Source organism: Oikopleura dioica, chromosome 2 (genome assembly GCF_907165135.1).
Source record: "Oikopleura dioica chromosome 2, OKI2018_I68_1.0, whole genome shotgun sequence".
Classification (NCBI taxonomy): domain Eukaryota; kingdom Metazoa; phylum Chordata; class Appendicularia; order Copelata; family Oikopleuridae; genus Oikopleura; species Oikopleura dioica.
Window position 1 is genome coordinate 4638501 of NC_137292.1, and position 24370 is coordinate 4662870.

The 24370-nt window shown below is 39.0% G+C and overlaps 4 protein-coding genes and 3 long non-coding RNA genes across 7 annotated transcripts; 3 read left to right on the plus strand and 4 right to left on the minus strand.

Annotated features, from left to right (window-relative positions):
• Positions 1 to 18: 18 nt before the first annotated feature.
• Positions 19 to 1088, minus strand: LOC145697790 (putative sulfatase AslA). The gene is made up of 3 exons (XM_081775001.1): positions 708 to 1088; positions 185 to 551; positions 19 to 82 (listed from the first exon to the last, which is right to left on the minus strand). Exons 1-3 carry the CDS (start codon positions 1018 to 1020, stop codon positions 19 to 21), a joined length of 744 nt encoding a protein of 247 aa, XP_081631127.1. The 5' UTR covers positions 1021 to 1088.
• A 3800-nt stretch (positions 1089 to 4888) lies between these two features.
• Positions 4889 to 5982, minus strand: LOC145698671 (uncharacterized). The gene is made up of 5 exons (XM_081775887.1): positions 5912 to 5982; positions 5634 to 5866; positions 5537 to 5589; positions 5219 to 5478; positions 4889 to 5064 (listed from the first exon to the last, which is right to left on the minus strand). Exons 1-5 carry the CDS (start codon positions 5940 to 5942, stop codon positions 4988 to 4990), a joined length of 654 nt encoding a protein of 217 aa, XP_081632013.1. The 5' UTR covers positions 5943 to 5982; the 3' UTR covers positions 4889 to 4987.
• A 1755-nt stretch (positions 5983 to 7737) lies between these two features.
• LOC145698682 (uncharacterized) lies at positions 7738 to 9146 on the minus strand. The gene is made up of 3 exons (XR_014133939.1): positions 9030 to 9146; positions 8319 to 8923; positions 7738 to 8250 (listed from the first exon to the last, which is right to left on the minus strand). It is a non-coding gene; the product is annotated as an uncharacterized LOC145698682 (long non-coding RNA).
• A 1083-nt stretch (positions 9147 to 10229) lies between these two features.
• On the plus strand, positions 10230 to 10920 carry LOC145698679 (uncharacterized). The gene is made up of 2 exons (XR_014133936.1): positions 10230 to 10470; positions 10544 to 10920. It is a non-coding gene; the product is annotated as an uncharacterized LOC145698679 (long non-coding RNA).
• A 6332-nt stretch (positions 10921 to 17252) lies between these two features.
• Positions 17253 to 17756, plus strand: LOC145698678 (uncharacterized). Its single transcript, XR_014133935.1, has 2 exons — positions 17253 to 17515; positions 17559 to 17756. It is a non-coding gene; the product is annotated as an uncharacterized LOC145698678 (long non-coding RNA).
• A 190-nt stretch (positions 17757 to 17946) lies between these two features.
• LOC145697791 (uncharacterized) lies at positions 17947 to 19427 on the minus strand. Its single transcript, XM_081775002.1, has 3 exons — positions 19351 to 19427; positions 18998 to 19310; positions 17947 to 18192 (listed from the first exon to the last, which is right to left on the minus strand). The coding sequence occupies exons 1-3, from the start codon at positions 19425 to 19427 to the stop codon at positions 17947 to 17949; spliced, it is 636 nt and encodes a 211-aa protein (XP_081631128.1).
• Positions 19428 to 20968: 1541 nt separating this feature from the next.
• On the plus strand, positions 20969 to 22729 carry LOC145697793 (uncharacterized). The gene is made up of 6 exons (XM_081775003.1): positions 20969 to 21086; positions 21179 to 21333; positions 21384 to 21529; positions 21594 to 21947; positions 21996 to 22332; positions 22379 to 22729. The coding sequence occupies exons 1-6, from the start codon at positions 21001 to 21003 to the stop codon at positions 22708 to 22710; spliced, it is 1410 nt and encodes a 469-aa protein (XP_081631129.1). The 5' UTR covers positions 20969 to 21000; the 3' UTR covers positions 22711 to 22729.
• The last annotated feature ends 1641 nt before the right edge of the window (positions 22730 to 24370 follow it).

Below are 24370 nucleotides of genomic sequence, written 5' to 3' on the forward strand. Positions count from 1 at the left end.
TCATTGTACTTCGTTCAGTTACGTATTGCTTCCAGCGCCATTGTCGGACATGAGGACGATTAAAGTGTTGTTGATTTGATTGCTTTTTGAGGTTTTAAAAATGAGCGATTTATGCCAAGAGGGCATTTTTCAATAAAAATTTTCGGGATTTTCGACCAATCAAAAGCCTCAAAAATTTTGTGACGAAAAAATAATTTTTTCAACCCTTTTCCTTTCTTCAAGCGCTTTAAACAGCTTTCCAACCATTTCATCCGCCTCCGCAATCATCTCCCCCACAATCCCCACTTCCGTCGTATTTCTAAATTTCTCCTGAGAGTTGAAAGGCCCGTGCCCAAATCGCATCCCGTAGTACGCAAAGAACGGCTTTTCCGAATCAGCATTGGCTTTGATGAACTCATTGAGCTTCGTTGAAATGGTCAAGTCTTTTGTTCGCGAGTCGAAATTGGGCTGAGCGATCATGGATCGAGGGTAGTTGTTGGTGAACCGCTCGCCGTAGGTTTCTTCTTTTGGCCAGGGTGCGGCGACATAAGCGCCTTTCCAGAATTTGATGCCTGAAAAAAAGCTCAATGGAGGAGAAAGATGAAACGTTTTGAAGAGATTATTTGTTCCAAATTATTCAGCAGGGGTCTTTTTCACAGAGTGCCCCCCTTAATTCATCTTCTAAGACGTCGAATTTTCTAGTGCCAAGATAAAGCACCTCTACGTACCTGTGTCTAGCTCTCTTTGAGTAGGTCCTCCTTCTGGAAAAAATCGCTGAATCGCCCACTCAGTAAACGGCTCAACTTGCTTCCCATTCTCAAAGTATCCATTCGGCGAGCAGCAGGGAGATTCCGCCGAGAAGGAATAGTCGAAGCCATGGTCGATTTCAGAAAGCATGAAGGTATAGTTTCCGGGTCGGAAAAACAGGCGTTTTTCGTCGAATCGATCGTTGAATTTTTCCCCGTTCGCGTATGTCTTCTTCCATTCGTTCAATTTCTTCCAGCGAATGTGATCCTCCGACTGGATATCGTTCCTCAGCATCGTTTGGAAGGGTTGAGTTTTGCCGAAAACGCCAGTTGTGTAGCCAGCTTTTTGAACATGAGACCAAGATGTGGTTCTCGCCCGGGCTTGATGATTCGTTCTTTACTGTCTTTTAGAGAGTATCTTCCGGTGAGGAGCATGTAGCGACTTGGGGAGCAGCGGGAGGATCCAGAGTGCGCATCCTTAATTTAAAAAAATGAGAAAAAAGGGCAAAAAATAATTTTTTTTTCAGATAAAAATCGAGAAAAAAAGCAAAAAAAATGAAAAATTTTAAAAAAAGTCTCCGTCAATTATGAAAAGTCATCTTTTTTACCTTAAAATTGACTCCTTCTGTCCCCAATCTGTCAATATTCGGCGTTGGCACTTTTGCTTTAGCCTGGTTCACTTGAAAATCTCCGACTCCAAAGTCATCTGCCAGAAGAAGAATCACATTTGGTCTCTTCCTTTCATCTGCGAATATTTGTGAAAAAATCGAAAAGTACTTCGCAAGTTTCATTCTATTTTTTCTAGTTGACTTTTTGGTGGCGCGGCGCACTTTTATGCGCGCCGCCGTATTTTTGGTAGTCGCAAGTGCGCGCTAAAATTTGTGCACTTGCAATAGAAACCGTGTTTTCTACTAAATAAGGACGCGTCAGCAAGTACGTTTTTCGTCGGGATAAAAATATAAATTACTCGTCCGGCTGGTCCAAAAGTCTTGTCTTATTTATGTTTCACTCAATCACCGTCATTTTCAGTCCACGGCGTTTTTTATACTTCCTCAGCACAGCTTTTCTAAAACGCGAATTTCGCAAAAAAAGGAACAAAAACGGTCAAACGCGATTTTTTTTTGGTTATTCTTGTGGTTTTCTTGCATAAAAATTTTTTTTCAAAATAATTCATTAATTTCTTCTCACGTTATAATCTCATTTATGAGTAGTAAAACATAACGGGTCCGCCCTGTTAAAAACAACTCCACCCAAATGTCTGATATAAACTGATTTTCTCGATAATTTCTCAAATCTTTCGAAAATTATTTGAAAGCTCGCAAAAGAAAACGTGGCTGGCGGAACATTCAAAAATACTCTTTGCCACTAAAACAAGATTTTTGGTCAACTCGTAAATTTTCATTTGAGCAAGAATTTCAAATCGAAAAATTATTCAAAAGAAAATTCTCCAAAATTTGGAAGATCTGATCAAAAAATAAAAGTGCTTAAAAATCTAAAGCTTTTGGACTTTTCCCTGGGCAAGGTGAATAACAAAAAAAAAACTAAGCTTTAAAAATTTTAAGCTTTTTCATTTTTGACATGATTTTTCAGGCGGTGCGTTTTTAAGGCCGATTTAAACCCCGGTTGGCCGCTGACACCCTTAAAAACGCAACCCCTGAAAAATAATGGAAAAATAAAAAAGCTTAAAATTTTCAAAGCTTAGTTATTACTTTTTTTGTTAGTTACCCTATAGAAACATTAAAGAAAAAAAATGTCAACTACTTGAAGCTTTATTAATAGTATTTCGGCAGATTAGCAAAAAATTTTGTCTATCATAAACTCATAAAAATCATTACTGATTTCTCCATTAGTATGTTCTTCCAAATTTCCCTCGAAAAGTGATTAAAGTAATTGTCCCTAATTGACTTACAAGCGCATAAAACTCGTTTCCGAAGAAAACGTAATTTGTTAAGATTACATGCTTAACGCTACGTGTTTGGTTGTTTCGAATCCAAATTATAAACGCCGTTAGACGGTCAGAAGTCATCAATAACAAAGTGGATCGTGGCAAAAATATGTTGCGAGTTTTTATCATAACAATCATTTAATGAAGTCAGCATTCTAATTATGATCCCCGAGTTTTCTCGTTTTTAACCTCTCTGTGCTTGGCTCAGCAATCTGAGTGGTAAACTGACAAAGAAAAAATTCCTGAGTAAGGGTCTCTGACGGGGAGGTGTCTGGAACCGACAAAAAATTCGACAAATTTTGCGTGGAAATTTTTAACCAATCAGAGATCTGGATTCGGCTTAGCGGCCAATCGGCAGCCGAGAAGCCGCCTACGCAAAATCTGTCGAAATTTTTTTGTCGGTTCCAGACACCATCCCTCTCTGACTCAGCTTATTTCCATTGACAAGGATAAGTCTTTCATTCAAATATTTATAGAAACTGAGCTCCTGAGCTCAGATACCTGTGTCGAAAACCTGAGTCAGGTTTCTGAATAGCTTAAATGAAAAGCCGCACAGAAACCTGACTCAGGTTTTCGTCAAAGGTTGCTGAGCCTGGGAGCTCATCCTCTATGTATTTCAAAATATTGAACATATCCTTGTCAATTTATAAATGGTCGAATAAGCTAAGCGCTTTCTCGTACTGAATTAACGAAATATAATCTTACACTTTTTGAAACACAGAGAGAGCTCTGGAGAAAAGAGAATCATTCTTTGAAAATGAAGCGAGAAATAATTTTAAGCCTTCTTTTTATTTTCCTGGCGCTGTTTTTTCAATTGGAAATTATGCGCTGAAAAAACCTGACTCATCAAAAATGCCGGAAATTCTAAACTCGTCTCTTTTTCGAAGCTTTCCCGAACAGAGATTTTCTGAAGACAATTTCAAGCAGATAAAAATACGAATTGAAAGAGAAGAATATTCGGGGATCATCTCAGTTGATGTCGTTTCATTTTCTGAAGGAATCGACTTTTGTTACTTTTATAAGTTGAAAATGCCGAAGGTTCCTTTTGACATAATGATGATCAACGAAACTGATAACTCTCATGCGAACTGGAACCGTGAGTCATTTATTGCTATTTTGATGAGGATGATTTACTATTTATACTATCAAAAAATGTTAAAATAAATAATTACACGCGACACTTTAAGGACCGCCCCCGTCAACAATTTTCGAAAAATCTATTTTCGGAATTTCAAAATTTTGACCCCGGAAATGGATTCTACAGGTCAAAAAGAATTTGAGGCTTCTTTTGGGGGCCTATCTCGACTCTAACACCCTTAAAATCACGTTTGAAAATCGGACGAAAACTCACGAAAAAGTCCAAACTTTGCTAAAATCTCAGATTTTTATTGGTCAAAAAGTACTCCGAACAAGTTTTTATGATAAATTGAACTTCTAGGAACTCTAAGAAGCCAAAATATGGCTTTTTTGAAATTTTGGGGTCCTTAATTAATTTTAAAAAGGGGATGAACCTTGTTCATGCTCTTACTTCCTGCAAAGAGCCCTTTGTTCATCCTTAAAGCCACGTAACCATTGATTTCTAGAAGGACCGTCAGTTTGGCTCAATGCTTCAATGGACAATCAAGGAAAAATAACAGCATCAGAAGAACTCGCACCTCTTCTGGAAAGCTCGAAAAACAAGAACATCGACAAGCCCCTGTTTTTGATGCAGCATCATGATCCGATAAATAAGAGAATACAGACTTGCTACTACTTCTTTGACGGCAGGTTATCAGAAAGTTTTCTTATAAGAAATATCTTTACATTTGCGATGATCATCGATTTCTTGACAACAACAGTTCAACGCCGGATATCAGAAAAAGGTGGATGAAAAAAATGATTTTTATTATTTTAATTTAAAGTGATTCTCCCGACGAGTTACCTTGCAAGCCATTCATTCTCACTGAATTGTTTCTACAAAATTTTATTTACCCAAAACGACTTCGTTGGGGTTTCGATAGCGAATTCTTCAGCGGCCTCACGAGATCTCAATACGCGAAAAGAGACCATTATGACACAAATATTGAGCTTTGCAATGACGAAAGTAGGTAGAAATCACAATTTCATTACTTTATTTTGACAGCGTATGCAATATACTGGCTGAGTTGCCGAAACGGGGTGCCTTGTCAAGATGGTTTTGACAAAGAATTTGGAGGTAAACATGCTTTTTTATTTTGCAATTGATTGTCGAATTTAGGCCGATTGAAGGTGGTGCAACAGAATGAGTACAAAAGAGTCGTGTGCGTGTGACCCTTTTCATTCCGTCGAAGAAGCATCATCAATCGCCACCACTGGACCTGTTGTTGGTCTCTTCATAAATTTCGTTCACTCTTATGGCAGTTCGCATAAGCAAACCTAAATTTCAAAAGAAATTGTCTCGAGTGGTCTCCGTTTGCCCAAGTCGCCGTTTGCCCAAGTGGGCAGACAAACTGGGCAGACGGCGACTTGGGCAAACGGCGACTTGGGCAAACGAAGACCACTCAATTGTCTCATTTAAAAAGAAACTTACAGAGTTTGATAGGAATTGAAAGATCCACGGGAAAGGTCATTGTTGCTTTGTAGTTGATGTCTTTTACAATTGATAAAAATCCACCATCAGAAATATATTCAATTTGGCTGTCAAGAGTCGCACCTTCCTCCCCATCAACCTTGCTTGAGAAGAGAATTTGTTGAGCATTTTTTCCAGATCGTTTTGGTCGGCTGATATCAAAAACCACATTCGACTTGTTATCCAACAGTTGAGCATGAGGATTGCATCCAAAAACCTGCCTGTAAAATTTTTCTAACGACTCTACATTCTAGAGTCTAGAATCAATGATCTTCCTACCTGAAGCTTCCAAGATGCTCTTGTCCGGCAAAAACACCGATGCAAACTTCATTCTACAAATATTCTTAGCTTATCATTGAATAAGAAGTAAACAAACCAAGCAAAAGCAGAAACCGCACCATTGGCCTTTCTCCAAAGTCTCAGTTTTCAAAGCATTTCCAAGAGAAGGATGAGTGGCCGAATATTGCACTTCGAAATCGCAACAGCCTTTATGATTGACCTTTCCACTGATTTGGAAAAGCTCTTCGTCCTGACTATTCAAAACAGTAACACTCATCTGTCCATATTTTTTCCGCGGGTCTTCTTGAAAAATCGCTTTGAATTGCGTTTCTAACAAAATATTTTCAAAAAAAAAATCTTAAGAACCTAAAAAACCTGTTTTCAAAAACTCAAATTGAGAACTCATCCTTTATCTCTCTTTGAAAATCGATCAAAATCGACTTTGTTTGTTGTCAGAATTGCGTTATTTTTACGCCCGGGTGTAATTGTGGTTTACTTTTATGAGTAGGGTGGAGAGTTAAAAAATGGGCTTTTTACTCGGTTGCTAACGATTTCTACGAAGATTGCTGACAAAGCTCATTTTTGGTATGCACTGACTACTAGTCAGTGACTACGTTGCTGAACGTCGCTCAATGTCGCCCAATGTCGCCAAATGTCGCTTAACGTCGCCGGATGTCGCCTAATGTCGCCAAATGTCGCTGAATGTCGTCATTTTATTTTAAAATAGCTCAAATAATATAGTTATTTCCAGCGACATAAGGAGGCATTAGGCGACACTCAGCGACATACAGCGACATTCGGCGACATTCGGCGATATTCGGCGACATATGTCAGTTCCAGCTCATTTTTTGAATCTGACCTTGCTTTCATAAATTTGTTTCTTTTTAATTTATTAATGAAACTTCTCCTTCCGGATCATGGGCAAATGGAAACACGGAGTAAATTATTCATGGTGCTGTATTGTCTCCAAAATACTGGTCCACTGCCAAATTCGCCGTCACAGTCCAAAGACGCTCCTTGAAAACGCTCGAACTCCTGGCCCGCGGCCCCGTTTCGCGACGTTTGAATTTTTAGAATTTGAAGAGAAAAAAATCGAAAATTCAAAATTGAAAAAAGGTTAAATCCTCCTTGAGTCGTTTTTGAATCAGCTCCGCTGATTACTTGAGCCGACTTGAGCCACTTCGATTTTTTCATTCTCTGAGAAAAAAAACACCCGATATTCGATTTTGCCCCAAATTAGACACAAAGCAATTGACTTTTTTCCTCCGTCGGAGAAAGAGGATTGAGAAAAAGAGGAGAACATGCCGAAGAAAATGATTCCCGAAGTTGAGAATAAGGTGATTACTGAAATCTTGACTGGTTCTTCTCTCATCATAAATTCTAGCTTCAAGTCCAAACAATCAACGCCGTGGCGAACCTCCAAAATCTACGTCGAAACGCGAAAAAATCAAGCATCAAATTGAAGAAATTCTTCTCTTTCAACCGCCACAAAATCCTCGAAAACGAAGAATCCTTTTCCGAATTTCCCTGAACACCAAATATAAACGGTCTCTTCCTTGATTTCAAGCAATTTATTTCAAGTTATTTACAAATAGCTTCTTATCGGCAGCTGATCGTATATTTCTTCTTGCGGGATAAACGAGGGCTTTTTAATTATTTTAATGAAGTGATAAGTTCGAGGATTAAAGCCCTTTATCTTGGAGGAAACGAAGCAGAACCAGCATAACCTGGAATCGTGTGATGGCTATAATTTGAGCGTATCGAAGTATGCTCGTAATTAACCCGCTTTGAAGAGGCTCAACCAAGTTGCTTTTTGAACAAGAAATCGACAGTCTTTGAGACCTGATCCTGAGCTCCAAGGTGGTTCATTTCCATTTGTGATAAGGGGATATTTTGAGCATCACAAAAATTTTGATTGTTTCCATACTGATTTGCTGTTGAATAAGGCTGAGTTGCGACGTAGTTCGGGTCTGGTTGCTTATGATGTTTTTCATAAGAAGAAAAGTGAATTCAAGAGGAAAAAGTATTTTCTAAAATTATTAAAAGCTTACAAAATAAATCATAAGTAAAATTCAAATCCCTTTCAAATTCAACATGTAAGTTGATCCGAAAATTGCCCAAAATTAACGATTCTTATCGAATCTTATCGTAATAAAATTCAATATAATTTTTCGAGAATGCTTTGAAAAACTATCCTTAAACTGCATGATACCAGATGTGTTCCAAATTTGTTGAAGAATATTTGATTGATTCGTATTGTTGTTGTTGCTCAAATTATTCTGCTCGAGTGGCAGCGGCTCTCGATTTTTAGACTCGCTTCCTACTCGCATATAAATGAGCGTGCCAATTATGGCGAAGGAGAATAAAACTCCGAAAGTAATCCCAACGATCAATCCTGGACGTGACTCCTCAGGTGCCAGTTCTCCGCCACGTTCCAAGTCTGCCAGCGCAGGGGATGGAATACCAGTGATTTTGGAGATTTGCTGATTGCTGCACTTGTGCATCGGGCATTCTTTCTTCAACTGGGCAGATTGGCTTAGTTGAGAATGTGGTGGCGGGTAGAAAATTGCTTCGTGAGAGCCACAACAGTCTTTGAGTCCACACATTCTAGCGTCAACTGGACTTCCGCTTCGATCAAGACAGATGCGGATTTCTTCGAGTTTTTGAGCCTCTCGACGGCGACTTGGCTCGCAAGTACAGTGGATTGAAAAGAACTGAAATAATCTTCCATTTTCCACTTTTCAAAAATCTGAGAAAGCATCAGATAGTGCTGAAAGCTCACCTTAATAGATCTGATCGCACCAAACGCTTGAGCCCGTTTAATTAACGCCTCATTTATCTGCCTAATTGTATAAGTGTTTCTCTTAATTCGGCTCGTTCCTATTTCTGTAATTGCTCAAAATAAATACTTTTTAACAATCAATTAGGAAAATCATTTAACATTTAAAGCGCAGCAAAGAGAGAAAAGCCTGTCCCTCGTGAGCTTTGATCTCTTCCAGCGCCAGAACATCGGCAATTTTGAATCGTTGGGCGATTCCTATTGTTGCTTCTTTAAAAATCGGATGAGATAATCAAAGAACAAAAATGATGACTCAGCAGAATCAGAAAAGATCGTCTGTCCGCCTTACCCCCGATTGTCAGCTTCAATTAATTTTCATTGAATAATTTCACCCGTTCCAAAATACTCATATGCATTTCTGAATCTTTCCGGTCTGATGGCTCCGAATTTGCACCAGCTCTGAGCCCAAAGCCATTCGGATCCATATTCCTCGCATCTTAGTCCTCTCTTCTCCCTGTTGTTCATATTTGGCCACTGCGAAAGGAGCTGATAGTCCAGGTTTCCAGTTTGATTTGAGCTCAGGCGGGTGTAGATGGAACAGCCTGAAACTTGGCTCGGCAATCTGTATAGAAAACCTGAGTCAGGCTTTGAAGAGCTAAAATGAAGAGCCGCAAAGCAGATCTTTAACACAGGTTGCCGATCCCAGGCCTGAACCCATCGTGTCGACTGGCCAAAAGCCCTTGATTTTCCAGCTGTTGAAATCGACGGCTTCGTCCATTGAGCATTCGCAGTCATTTTCATGCGACTCGTTTATCGCCTCACAAGTTGACTTTTGGGGATTCAAAAAGGCCCTTCGAGGAATAAGTCAGCTAAGTTTGACGTCTAAAAATGGAAAGAACGATTATCGTGGAAGAAACTTTCACGTTCTTTTTCGCTTTTAAAATCCATGACTGGGGCCATTGTAACGCGAGAACATAATAACCACGGTCTGTGTCAGCGGTGGGAAAGCTTTGAACTTTACCGTTGTGGGTTCCAGGACGGCCGATGATCTTTTCGACAGGCTGAATCATTGTCTGTTTCTTTCGAAGGTTTAATAAGAAGCATTAGTGACTCTTCCTCAAACACTCACAAGTTGTGAGTCATAACTATATTTTTGGACTTCGCGTAATACTAATTTAAAAATGTGGTTTATCCGATTACAAAAGAAAAAAATTCCCTTCTGAAAAATTTTTTTTTGTATTTTCAGCCTTTCACGGAACGTCTGCTCGACAAAAACGTATTTTTCCAAAGAGTGTAAAAATCAATAATCTTCCAAGTTCCGGCGCCATACTCTCTACGTCAGTATCAAAATCATATCTACTTCTATGCGCATTCGCTTCGGGGCTAAAAGAAATCGCGCTTCCGCCTGCCCAGTGATCCTCGCTAATGGAAGTTGTTTATGCTTCATTTGGAAAGTGAAATAACAGTTCGAAATCGGATCACCATTTTCGTCACTTGCGAAAGAACAGATTTTTTTCAATGAAGGAATAAATATGCCTGGAGAATCCTCTCATTGTCACATATAAAGACAAATTGACATTATGGTTGTTTTTGCACCCGAATGATTTTTATTGTAAAGTGCTTTTTTTATTCGATGGCTTGATTCTCTTTCATGTTGTCAATAATAAAGGCCTTAGTGTGACAGTTTTGAAAATATATTTTTCTCACGTGATTGTTGACAACTTGCGCTTTCATCAGTTTTCTGGTCGGTGCAATTATTTTCAGGTACCATCATTAATATTTTGAATTTATATGTTTGTCTCGTGACGCTCTTGCGCCATCCCATGTTCGCATATATAAAGCCAGCCCGTCGAGGAAAGTCCCACGAACTTCTCTTGAGTCTAAAAGACGATTCTCGACACGAATTATCGAAAACAACGTGAGCTCGACGTGGAACGGTCAGCTCCGCTATTCGATTTCAAGTCATCGGACGCGGGGATTAAAAGCGACTGTAACTTAAACTTTGCCGGTAGTCGAGTATTCATCTAAGTGGCGTGAAAAAAAATCGAAGCAAATGAAGATGATTGGACTCATAATACACTCAGTAGTATTATTACACTCAGTTACAGGCAGATTCATTACGGCCCAGAGAAGGATGTTTAATGATCATCACAAGGTAAGATCGACAATAATTTCTTGCAACGATTTCATCATTTGTCCTTTCATAACTCAATAAAACCTTATTCTAGAGAGGAAATGTCAGACAAGCAATCTACACAAATTTCCATACAAACAACCTTCGCTCTCCCCAAACCACGCCCCAATTTGTCCATTCAAAATGCCCAGAAATCATCCTTCACTCTTATCAACAGTACCTGCCGCTTTTTCCCGAATGTTCTGAAGAAGCACTTCAAATCGAAAAAGCGAGAAATGCCGTTTCTCATCTTCGATCAAGCTCGAAAAGCCAGACTCGGAAGAAACTTGTGAACGGCTGCTTGGATCTTTCAAAAAGCCGTTTTGTCAAAAATGAGGACAAGAGAAGCTGGAAGAACTACTGTTTGAGCTTTGTGGAAAATATTCAAAAAGAGCGAGATCCTTATAGGAAAACAAATGATGTTTCAAATGTTTATCGCCGCTATATTACTAATTAATCTTTTTCGATATTTCTGCTTATTTCTGTATTCTAGTAAATAAACCATTTTTCAGTAAGCTTCTGAGTAAATCCCCTCTGGTGTTTCGATGTTTATTTTTCGCAGAACGATGTAATTATGAGAGTTGTAGCGATTTTTTCGGTCAATATCAGTAATATGCAGCCAAGAGAATTGAGTAGAGAAAAAATAGAGGAATGGCTTCTCAAATTTTTGCCAAAACTCAAACGAACCACCACTAGAACAGCAAAATGTCAATTGATTGCTTCTGTTGAAAGAACCGAATTTGCTGAAGATGGACACTCATATAAATGGGATACTTTGGCTTTCAACGGAGATTACGTTTGTGTTGGGGAAAAGGGTCTCAAAACTCTTCATTATGCGCATCCATCTCCCTTACAGAAAGAAATAAGAAAAAACAATCCGAATTTTTACAGAAAAAATATCAGTCGCTGGGATATTCTCGAAGAAAATGGTTGTTGGGTGGTCGACCGCTCGATGAAAAATGATTTTTTATCAGAAGGTGGCGAGGCATTGGTAATTACAGCAAAATTTGGAGACCTCGAGACGGCAGTTAGAGTTCAAGCATTTGATCCTTTCGTTTTCACTGATAAATTTCCTTACACGGAAATCGAGTTTGAAATTCATCTTGCCTCTGGTAAATTGGGATGAAAAAATTACAAAGACAATTATGAATTTAAGATTTCAGAAACAACCAAGAAGATGTTCGATTACATGAATTTCCTTCACATACCAATATTATTAAAAATTATGTGAACATTGAACTGTTTCATCCATTGGACGTCGAGCGCTTGGATTGTCTTGGATGGATTACAATTATGGAAAAAGGAGAGACTAATTTACGGAAACTTCTGAAGGACGGTAATTTATCGATTGAAAAGAGACGCGAAATTGCACAAGGAGTAAGATCAGCGATGGACTATTTGTACGTCAATGGCACCGATCACCTCGACCTTAAAATGCAAAATGTTGTTATGGTTAATGGGATACCCAAACTTGTTGATTTCGGGCTGGTGGAAAGTCGCCACAAAAAAATTGGTTATCGCAAGATGGGCTGCACTCGGCGTAGATCAAAATACAGATTTTCCCCCTCTATTTGTAATCATTTGCAATTTTGACAAATATGATCGTTTTTTAGTCGCTGGGACTCCCGGATTTTCATCTCAATGTCAGCTTACGAGTGGAAAAGGTTTCAATTTGGGAACAAATATATTTAGGGTTTTTCACGGAACGGCGCGGCCCGCTCTGAGGTCCATCCACGAATATTAAAAGTCTTCTATTGAAGCGAAATTTATAATTCAAAAAATGAAACCGACTAATTCAAGGGAATAGATTCATAATATCGCATTAGTTTTCCATTCGAATGCCAGAATTCGCTGTGAGACGGTTTTTCTTACTAAATTTCGATTTTTCAATCTGAGTACATCAAAATACACTCTCTATTTTCAAATATGTAAGATATAAGATGTTTAATTTTTAGCTCACAAAATTTGGGATTTCGGAAACATTCGGAAGGTGTTCAAATCGTCAGATAAGTGAGTGAAAGTGACTGCGCGCTAGTGCTTTACGCCGCTGCGCGGGACGCCCAAAAAACATTAGCGCGCGCCATAATCCCAGCGGGTGGTTTCTCTGACCTAATATCCGAAATCTGATGCGAATTACACCGGGTGATTTGCATAAACAATTTCCCGGAAGTGTCAAGCTTAGTATTTGAGATGAATTAGACGGCTTTATATCACTCGGGACAACAAAACTGATGAGATCCTTTTTTATCTTCCTTATCATTATTGCACCACCACCAGGTCAGAATTTGATAATTATTTTCACATATTTGAAATCAGCGGCTCAAGTAACACTTATTTAGAAATTTTAAGGCCCATTGAATGATATACCACTTTCCGTGAAAAACCCTAAATATATTTATTCATATTTTTTGCGAGTGGAATACTGGGTGGACGCTTCTTTATAAACCTCTTGACAAGGAAGAAAAAAGAGAAATAAATAAACTCATCTCGGTAATATCCAGTATGCAACCTATAATTATGATTATTAAAAGGAATGCAAGGGAACTCCTATCAGAGTTTTTGAGTACAATCGGGACAGCTTCTTCGAAGACACTCCGCTTTTATCTTTGGAAAACTCGAGCGATCAATTCGCCCTCAATGACGAAGTAATGACCCAGTCTTATCAAATATCTACTTTGAAGCAGAATTTAACCAAATTCGTCAAACAGAATGTCCAAAATTTGAGCAAAAATGTTCGGGACCAAAAGCTAAGCAATCTCTGCGTTTCGTTCTCTGTCACCAATCTTATTCGATATGCGATGAAAAATGATCTAGGCTTCTTCGATCTCAATCAATCGCACAAATTTGAAAATATCATGTCTTCTCTTAACTTGGTTATCTATCCAAGAAGTATGGCTGGATTGAATTTGAATCCGAGTCAACGGGAGCTAGGAGACCAACTGTCAGATATTGAAGTTATTCTTAAACGTGTCTGCATGGGAACTTATCTGATGCCGAGCGGTTGGCATATTATCAGGATGCTTGGTCATTTTACCGATCCCCGCCCAGTTGAATCAGACTGTATTTGCAAAACAGGTTTCTTTATTAACCCTGTCCGCATATCGACCTAGGTGTAGGTTAATTTACTTTTAAACGAAATTATACTTTTGGAAAAACGACATTTCTTCACAGTTGACATTTGAAATTTGATCGTGTCCAGGAGATAGCTCAGCCTTTAATCTTTCCATTCATGTCCTTTCGAAATTTTTATCACGACTGAAAGACCCTCAAAAGCCCGACCTACGCGTAGGTCGATATGCGGGCAGGGGTGACAAATTTTTCATGCGGGCAGGGATTAAAAGATAAAATTATTCTACGGTTTTAGTTTATCTTCATCATGATTATCAATTTCACAGACCTTTGACTGTAACTGGAGTTATCTTGAGAAAAAATGAGACTTATCCGATATTCCACCAGATGACGCTCGATTCTATTCAAAACGGATGTTTTATCCTTAAGAACAGTCAATCGAGTGACTCGATGATAAGAATAAGAAGGACAGATCCATTTTACGTTCATGAAGAAGAGTACTTTCGACTTTGTCACCAGAACGAAGGAGCCTTTTATTGGCAAGACAATTCCATGGTTGAAGTCATAAGTTTTAATCAAATGGACACTGATAAATGGTATCTTCTTCCTCAAGCCTTCTCCCTAGAACTCAGACCAAGACGAATTTCCTCGTTGTTTTGGATAGCAGCGGTACCATCGGCAAAATTATCCCGTACATTAACCTGGTGGAAATACTTCAAATTTGTTCTCTTCAATGATGTTCCCGATTTTATGTTGGGAGTCTTAGAATCATGGAAACTTATAAAAGAAGACCCTCTTGCTCGCAAAAGCAATAATTTCTTTGAAATCGTTAGAAACTTCGATAATTTCAAAAATAGGGTGACAAAAGAGACACAGATGGGACTGTCAGATGCAGAGACATTCCTTGCCTTTAACGAAAAAATAAACGCTCGTTATGGATATATGGGACCGCCTTATCGAAAATTTTACAAAAAACCAAGAGTTGACTGTCGAGTACGAAATGGTGTTCTGACCATAGGACATTATCCGCTTCAAAAAGAACAAGAAGTAGTGAGACCCATTTTTCGACTCGTCTTGAATAACTGAAATCTGCCGAGTGCAGTTATTTTGTGATTTGAAATCACTGATTTCCGGACCCATAAAAGGCTTTTCGATAATCCATATCAATAAAAGAATATTTATTCATTTTTCTCATCTGAAAAAGTGTCTTCTGAATAAATGTCGACTTACTGCTCAGTTACATTGGCTCGGTGAAGTTGTGGGCGACCGCAGCGTAAAATCAGCAAAATTTAGCAAATTTTCTCATCACGAAAATGGTGTATTGTGTGTGATGGCCGCAATTTCGCGTCGCCTAATTAATCCATCAGCCTCCCTTACCTTCCGCATTTCAAGGCATTTGCATAGCTGTACATTTTCACGTCAAACGCATAAGATTTTTTCTTCCTGATTCTAGAGCAACACATTCTAGAGATACTAAATATTTTCTATGAAGACCTTTATATGGATGCTTGGCGCGATAGGAACGAGTTCAGATCATTTATGAAATTATTTTTCTATAATTCAAAAAATACGACAAATTTTTATTCAACTGAAAATTTTTGAAAGATAAGCTTACTCAAAACTCTTTATCAGGCGTTTCAAGCTTCAATCTCGACCCTACTCCACCCAACAACTACACCACCTCCACCAAGGGTTGTCCCTGTTTCTTCGATCAGAAGAAAACCACTGAATGCCCTTGCTGCGTCGATGAAAATTCCTGCCCATGCTCCGTAAGTGCCAATGCCTCCTCTTCCTAGATGGATTATTTTTCAAATTCAGTGGCCTTACGACGACAGATGTGGAGATTGCAATACCGGACACGGTTGCCTTCCGGAGCCGATCAATATTGATACGCTTTCCGATCGCGGTTGCACTTGTCAGGATGACGATATTTTCGGGCTAGAGAAGGGGAGCTGCGCTTGTTGTACACCCTACAGTCATTCCGGGAAGCACATTTGTCCCTGCGCATATCCTTATCATGTAAGCCTGAAGCTCGAAAATAACCTCCTAAATCTCTATCTTAGCATATGTGTGTCGAGTGTAGTGAAGCCCAAAGCTGCGGAAACCACATCGAAGCCGCTCTGTACCAAGAACTGTACCCAAACTACTTCAAACCAGTCCAAGCATCGGAATCACTAATGCTCTCTGACGTGAGATCCGATCGTGAAATCGCGCCGGGGTCGAACATCTGCCACGAAATTCCACACAAGATCGAGAACGGTTTTACAATTTGCGACAAAATCCCAAAAAAGGGAAAAGCATGCGTGTTCTTCTGCGATGATGGTTACCAAAGAGTGGGAAATTACAGGAACGAGTTTTTGATGTAAAGACTTTTTGAGACTTCTTCAGCTTTTATTAATCTTTTCTGATAGTTTTATCATCGCCATAAACTTGATAATAGGGCGGAGTGTGTGTGCTCGGAGCTGGGATGTAACTGGAATGATGAGCCGGGCTATGAGATGCCGTATTGCGTCAAGGATGCCTGTGCAGATGAGCCTTGTCAGAATGGAGGCACTTGCAAAGCTGATGAAGGAAATGTTTGTATAGAAGCATTGATATTTTGACTATTGTAACTTACAATTTGTAAGTATCAAAGAAAATCAGTTGAACAACATGAAAAAGATGGATTTACTTGCGATTGTAAGCCGGGATACCTTGGAACTCTCTGCGAAGTCGAACTGATGGCGGATTTTGTCGGCGGTCTATTCGGCGATGATATCATGGAAGAACCAATGAGCTCACCAACCGACGCTCCTGAGTTCCGTGTCGTTTCTCCTCAGACCACGACTACTGCTGTAAGAGAATATGACGAAGAGGAAGAGGAGGAGGAAGAGGAAGATGTTCAATCGACTTCTGTTGGGCGATTCGCGAGACGAAAAAAATTCGGAAAGAATAAAGATCGAAATACGTGCCCGCCCTTGGACGGCGGCGAAAATGGAGGACTCAGGTGCACAAAAGGCTTTAAAAAATCTTCTACTTGTCATTTGGTCTGCGATGACGGTTTTACTCCGTCAAATACGAAGTTCTCTAAGCCCAGATGCATCTGCAATTCCAATAGGAAAGAGCGCGAAAACCATTTCTCTTCAATAATTGTTATGATAATTTTCAAGCTCGAAGAAAGATGCTCCTGGGACCGGTCAAACTCGTTCAAGCTGGCAAAATGCTCCGCTTGGCCAAAACCAGAAGGCGAAAACGTGAACGACGCGATTGTCAACAGCGATAATAGTCAACGAATGTTCGTTCAACAAACGAAATGCCCTCCTCTGACAAAACCGGCGAATGGAAATGTTCGTTGCACAGAAGTCAACAAAGATGGTAATGAAGCATGTCAAGGCAGCTTTATAAAGAAATTTAAGGGTCTCGATGTCAGTTTTTGTGCAAATCTGGATTCAATGTTTCGAAAGCTAGATTTGCCCGCTGCGCATGTGTTGATGGCAAATGCATGTGGAACAAGGTTCGTTTTGGCTCTAGAAAAAGGCGTGAAGAAATTTTTTAGGAAGAATTTTACACAGAACCACTTTGCGAGGACAAAGATGAATGTGCTCTTGGAAATCATAATTGCGCCGCGGACATGCATTGTGTCAACAAACCTGGATCATTTTTGTGAGTTTTCATGATAAAAGAAAGTCATTTCTTGACAATTTTTCAAGTGCGTGGAATCTGATTCCCAAGTCCTCCGACGATGCGATTCAAATCCTTGCGGACGAGCTGGAATTTGCTCGATAACTGCCGCGGGCTACAGATGCGAGTGCAAAGATGGATTCAGATTTGCTCAAGGAACATGTGTCGATGTTGACGAATGCGAAGTTGGCATTGATAAGTGTTTTTCAAAAGCGATGTGTGAGAACTTCGAAGGTGGCTATTCGTGCAGATGCCCATCCGGCTATGGTGATGGTTTGACCGAGTGCTTAGGGTCAAAGTAAGCGACTTTTCCAAAATTATCCACCGAAAATGAACTTCAGGGACGATTTGACTTGCACTCAAAAACGCAGTTTCCGAACAAATCCCCTCCCAAACTACGTTGCTCCCAACGCTTGCTGCCTTTCCACCCCGTTCAACACCGATTTGAACTGCTGCTGCGAAGGAAAATTGCACCCAATTGATGGCTGCCCCTGCATGGCCGCCGATTATTCTGACATTCAATATTAACGACTCATTGCATCCACTGTTTCACTTCGAAATAAATTCGGAGTACATGAAGAAAAAAAAATATTTTTCTCTCTTATTGTAAATAATTTCAATAAACGTTTTCTTCCTTATAAAAATTCTGGATTTATTTCAAAAGCCTTTAAAAGTACAGATTTTCATTGAATGGGCAGTGTAAATATGATGCAGAAAGCAGTTAATGTTTTACTGTCGTCTGTGATAATGCGAAAATTTTTCAATTCTATATCCATTTTTATCGTCGCCGACGACTTTTCTGTAGCTCTGTTCTCGGATCATTTGCTGGATCTTAGCGTACTGTCGCTGACTCAACCCTCGATTTCGTTGAGTAAACCAGCCGCGGGGGCCGCGTTTCAAGTGACTGTGGCTGGCTCTTCGTACTGGAGTGGCGGCGATGATGGCGAGGAGGGTCGAAAGGATGAAGAAGATTTTCTGGAAGTTCATTTTTTCGTTTCTTTTCTTTGGTTTTTCAGTTTTCGAAGTTTTTTGGTTCAAGATTTTTTTGGTTCTGGTTTACTCGAGTTTCGAGCTCGTTTATAAATGCGTCAGGGATCAATATAATTAATCAAGAATATTTTCGCGAGAAGAATATCACGGTCATTTTCAATACGTCTCAATAGAATCATCCGACGACCAGCTTACAGAGATCAACGAGGACAATGGCAGAAGTCAAGTGATTTCCACTGATCAATAATTTAACAGTTAACGGAAACTATAATTGTGGTTTCATTCAAGAAGAATTTTATTTTCTGAATTCTAGAAAGGTCAATCATGAGCATCTTCGTCTTCGATCTTTTTTCTGTTGGCAACTTTCTTCGGTGTCTCCATCTCTTAGTGATCATATCAGTAGGAAGCTGAGGAAAATTATTGATTCTTGTTTTTTGAGGAATTTTCTAACAGAAACTTTGCTTTGATTTATTTTCCAGAAAGTATTAGAGATCAGTGAATGTGTTGAATTTGTACCAGCCCCGATGGTGGAAACGAAGACATTTGACGGCATTGTCGATCTCAGATTGTTCTCGGCGCTTGAAATCTATGACTTGAGTCATGTCACGATTGAGATTCGGCGCAAGAAAGACAGGCCAGATGTATCGAATTCGACCCGGGTTGCTTCTTACCCGGTGATAAACCGCTAAAATATATGTTTTGATAAAACCCCGTGAAGATCGCTACCATTTATTTTTCCATCGGAAAAGTGTTCCATCAAGTTTCCGAAATTAATAAATAAGCAATTTACCATTGGCTTTACCGGGTACCACTCGCCGTCATACTGTATTTCAAGGCCACCGGTAGAATCTTGCTTTAAAATCGTCATCATACAGTTGTCATAATGGGACTTTGTTCCCATTTTTCCAGGGGGAGTTTTCTCATAAAAAAGAGCATCAAGGATAGCTCCATTGGGATCATTATTGTCGAGCAAACTGCCAGAAGTGAAGTTGAGGGCTTCTTCACAGAGCTCTAGAAGAGAATAGCCGAGATTGGAAATTGCTTTCAAATAATCATAGAAGACGGTGTCAACTTTGTTTTCGTCCAATTTGATCGAGTTGTTTCTATTCAAATATAATGCCTTTTACGCTAATAAATACAAACGGTGAATTTTTGAAAGCTTCATCTTGAAAAATATCGCCCTCAGCTAACAACTTCCCTTGAGAATCCTTGATTTTCATCCTTTGCTCGTCTGTTGCTCTGTAAATATTCTCAGAAGCAAGCTCCAAGCGTTTGGTAAGAGTTTCCGGAACATCGTGATTTTTGAGGATAAAGAAACCGAATTCGCTAAGTGCCCTAAAAAGTTGCTCTCGAGTTTCTTCATCTCTCTTTTTTAAGAGCTCAAAATCGATAATTGGAATTTCAAAGGATAAATACTCTGACATGGCGTTTTTTTTAAAATTGACTTCCGGTTTGACTCTATCAAGGAAAATAGCGATCTACAGTGATGATCCAAGTAGAGACCTTACAATAGGGTCCAGGTTGGAATTTGACTCGGAAGGAAGGTTTGGGTTTAAAGGTTGTAAAAGCAGTCGTTATAAGTAAAAGTGGCTGGTCCCGCTGAGATCTGTCCCTCTGGTGGCGCGTACCACTCGCGTGTCACCGATAATTGCTCAGCACTTTGCGCTCCGAGCAGATTTCAGATTGAAGAGAGAATTTGGCCTTTAGGGTCAAGCAAGACTCAGTTTTCATCATGTCATTTGTCAACAAAATTTATAGAACGCTATCAGGTTAGATCAAGTTTTTGAAAAACAAAAAAAAATCAACAAGAAAATCCAATTTTTTTTTGTGAAAAAAATCAAAAAAAAAAAAATTAAATTTTTGCGAAAATTATTGCGTAAGCATCTTTAAAATGCACTTATCAACCTGCTGTTTTACTATAAAAAATTGGTAATTAAATTAAAGAATATTTTTGAAATTATCATTTATGCATTTTTAAAGCAAAAAAATACATATGTATATGTTTATGTTCTATAGAAGACGTCATTACTGTCAGCTTTATGCTGAAAAATAAGCAATTTGAGTCATTTCTACACATATCAAAAAGATTCAAACGGATTATCATCAATTTTTCAGGTCGATCAAAAACGAATTGCATCGCCGTCCTCCTCCCGTTGACATCAGTCGTCGACGAAGCCGTCCTGGATAATCGCTCAAAGGGAAATTGTCAAATTGTCTAGGAATCTAGTAATTAAGTAGAGATCGTTAAGTATTTTTTTCAAATGGACTTAACTTCCGTAGAAGCATTAATAAGCCACTAAAGAGGCTACAAAAGTATTTTATGATTGTCGCGAGATTGGCATCTCGCCCTCGCTGTCTGAGGAATGTTATTCCTTTTCGAGGCCTCGTTAAAAATATTCAGCAAGGGCGCTCTTTTTGTTTCGATAACTGAGTTTCGATAACAATGAAGAATAAATTGACACCTGCATTTCGTTATTTTCAAATAACTTATCAAAAAAACGAAGTCTGTTAATAGGGACTACCTTTGAAATTATTCGTTAAAAAAAATAAGAATATAAAATAATCATAATTATAAAAAATATCATTTTAAAAAAATATTTTTTAAAATTTTTAATTTTTTTAAAAAAATTATTTAAAAAATTAATTATCAAAAATATTAATGAATAATTTAAAAATATTTTTGACAAAATTATCACAAAATTTTTAAAATTTGTAAAAAATATTTTTTGTATAATTTCTTTTGACAACACAAAATAGGAATTCACGGCCTACAAAAAAGAGCTAGAAAATGACATGGTTCGAATCCTGGAACAAGCGCCTGGATTAGCCCGAGTTCACATTTTGAACTTTCAAACGACCGATCAGGGCTCAGAAGCCAGGTTGTACTTATGGCTCGTAAAAGCACGATTTTGCGTATTTCTCCGCAGAAAAATCGTCCCAAATGAAGCTTGAATGTCAAAAATTATTTCAGGTTGAATTTCTTCTTTTACAAAAAAGACACCGAAGAGGCCGAGGAAAAATCGTCACTGACCCTTTCCGAGGCTTTGACACGCTGGTTCGAGCTTGAATGGGTGAAAGAAAATTACGAAGCAGCGAGCAAATTTGGCACTCCCAAAGTTATGGCAGGTAATCCTTGTTGATTTATTCGGCGAGATTGTATTAAAGCCGTTCATTAGTTGAGGACTTAAAAGCGGAAGAAATTGTCAAGGAAGCGATCAAGGAGGCGCAGGAAAAAGCAGCCGATTCCTCAAGTTCTTCAAGCAGCGACGACTCAAAATCATGTTGTGAAGACCAAGCTGCTCAGGAAAATGACAAAAATTTTGTCCTAAAAATAATTAACCACTTTCAATTATTTCAAATATTGTTGAAATTGGCATCCAAAAAAGGAACCTGAAGAAAATACCGAGCCCGTTCCCGAGCAAAAGTCTGAACCCGAGCAAGCAATCGTCGCTGAACCAACACAAACCTCTGAGCCCGAGCCTGTGCCAGCCGAACCAGAACCAAAACAGCAAGAAGAAGCCGAACCAGAGCAAGAAACACAAGAAACTCAAGAACAAGAAGCCGTCAAATGCGATTCAAAATCATCATCAAACTCTTCGTTGTCTTCAAATTCCTCCGGGAGCTCTAAAAAATCCCAGAAACTATCATTTCTAAAAAGAGATTGGCTAGCTTGCTGTGGAACCAAGGAACCAGCGGCGCCAGTTCAAGAAAAAGCAGTAGAAGAGAAAATTGAAGAAAATGTAAATTTTGTAGTTATTTGCTACTTATTTCTTGAGCGAATTTTTCAGGTCGAAGAATCCCCAGAAATAGAGCCAAAGAAACCGTCTTTTTTCCAGAAAGATTGGTTCGCCTGCTGCAGCGGTGAGAAAAAAGAAGATCTAGAAGGAAACAAGCAACCAGAAGAAAATGGAAAGCCCGAAGTTTTGCAAAAACTCGACGAAGCAGTCGAAGATCTTCAAAAGACCCAAGAACCAGAAGCAGCCCAAGAGCAGGAAAAATCAGAAGAAATGGTAAAAACTGAAGAACCAGAGAAACAAGAGCCCGAACAAGAGCCAGAACCAGAACAAGAAACGAAAGATATAGAAGTTGCTGAAAATGCCCCAGAAAAAGAACAACCCAAAAAAGGTTATTGCATTACTGTCATCTCTTCCTCAATTTAATCATCTTTTAGAGTCGACCTTTGGCTGTTGCGAGCTCAGAAAACTCATCCGAAAAACAGAGCAAAAATCAGAAGAACCGAAAGCCAAAGAACCAGAAGGACCAGAACCAGCTGCACCGGAAAAAGAAGAAAGCAAAACAAAAATGACCTGCTGCGGACTCCGCCAAAAATCAAGCCCCGCTACTGACAAGCGAGAACAATCAGAAGACCCGGTAGAACAGAAAGAATCGCTCATCGAAGTTCCCAAACTCGAACCAATCAAAGAAGAATCAAGAACCGGATCGGAGCAGCTAAAAACCGACATCGCATCTGAGCAAGTTCAAAAATCTCAAACCACCAAATAATGCCTCAGTTTACCACTTCTTTTTTCCTACTAACTCGTTTTTTAAAAAATAAATATAAAAAAATCTCAAAAAAATCCGCTTTTTCAATGACGCGTGGCAAAAAACAGTTCATCATCGATTTTGAATTTGATGAATAATTTGCTTTTTATGCGATTTAAAATTCACCATCGTCTCTTTTTCAACCGTCATAAACCTCTCGTAATTTCACGTAATTAGAAACTCCTCTAGAATTTTAACCACCAGGCAGTCCAAATAACTTTCTTGCCGCTAAATTATATCTTTTCCAAATTTTTCTGTCTTTTATCTTTCTAGGAGGATACTCGATTCGATTTGATAAGTTGCTATTACAACATAACGGTAACGGACGTGTCTCGCTTTTATATCTCTATTTGAGTTGCCACGAGTTCAGACGGTTGAAGTTCAGAAAGGGTTAAAAAGGCTGAAAAAAGCTTCAATTAACAGGAAAAATAACAAAATAAGGGGGGAACAAAGGAGGGTAAGCGCTGGGCGGGGAACCCTGTTTACAAAACCTGAGTCAGGCTACATATAAAGAAGCTTCAAATCCTGACTCAGGGTTAGGTCTGGGCAGGGAACCCTGTCTAGAAAATCTGAGTCAGGCAAAATTTAAAGCTGCTTCAAATCCTGACTCAGGGTAAAGTCTTGGCGGGTTACCCTGTCTTGAAAACCTCAGTCAGGCTTTACAGAAAACTGCTGCAAACCCTGACTCAGTGTTTCTAGACTGGTCTTTCACAGGTCAGTTTTTGTTAATAATTTATTGGCCGATCTTATAAACTATAATTCATTATGCTACAACATACCTATTTGCTAATTTTTGAGAGCGGGAAATAACAACAAGAGTGCGGAATTTAGTAACTTGAAGAATCTAACTTACAAAAATACGAACAAGGATTGAGGCTTCAAAGCAAAATTCTCCACTCCAACTCTCTTTTCTTTGAAAAAAAGAGTTTTTTCCCTTTGAAGATAATAGATTTGTTAAATCTTCGGCGAAATATTGAGCATGTTCCGTGGCGCGCCACGTGACAGCGCTTGAATGCGCGCGGGGCCAAGATCGCTCCTTGACCCAGCATGCTCGAAAATACCGATGCCAGCCGTTTAGACATTTCAGTGAACGTTTTCGCTTCCGTTTTTACTCACCGCCTAAAAATGTTCTCTTTTTACCGAGATTTTTGACCTTTCAAAACAACGTTTTTTTTGAATTGCACGTGAGCTGGTCGAATACTGATAACCTTTTTGGTCGGAAAAGATAAGAAACAGGAAAAAATAAATAAAAAAAAAATTCTTTACTTTTATTTAATTTTTTTATAAAAGAAAATTATTTTAAAAAGCGATAGTAAAAATTGAAAATCTGGCTTTAAAGCCAATCAAAGGGTTCATTTTTGTTTCCTAGCCAATCAAAAGGGCGGAAACTTGGAATTTTTATATGAACTTCTTTTTATCATTTTTGAGCATCTTTAATTTTGAAGAGTGGTTTAGAAAAGCGCGTGGAAATCAAAACTCTGAGCTTCTCTCAAAAAACGAGTTTCCCACTTTGTCCAAACGGTGGCTTCCGATTACCGGAAATCTCGAATAATAAATCATGCAGATTATTATGCAGGCAATCAACGATGTCATGGCCGAGGTCACGTTCTAAACAACCTTT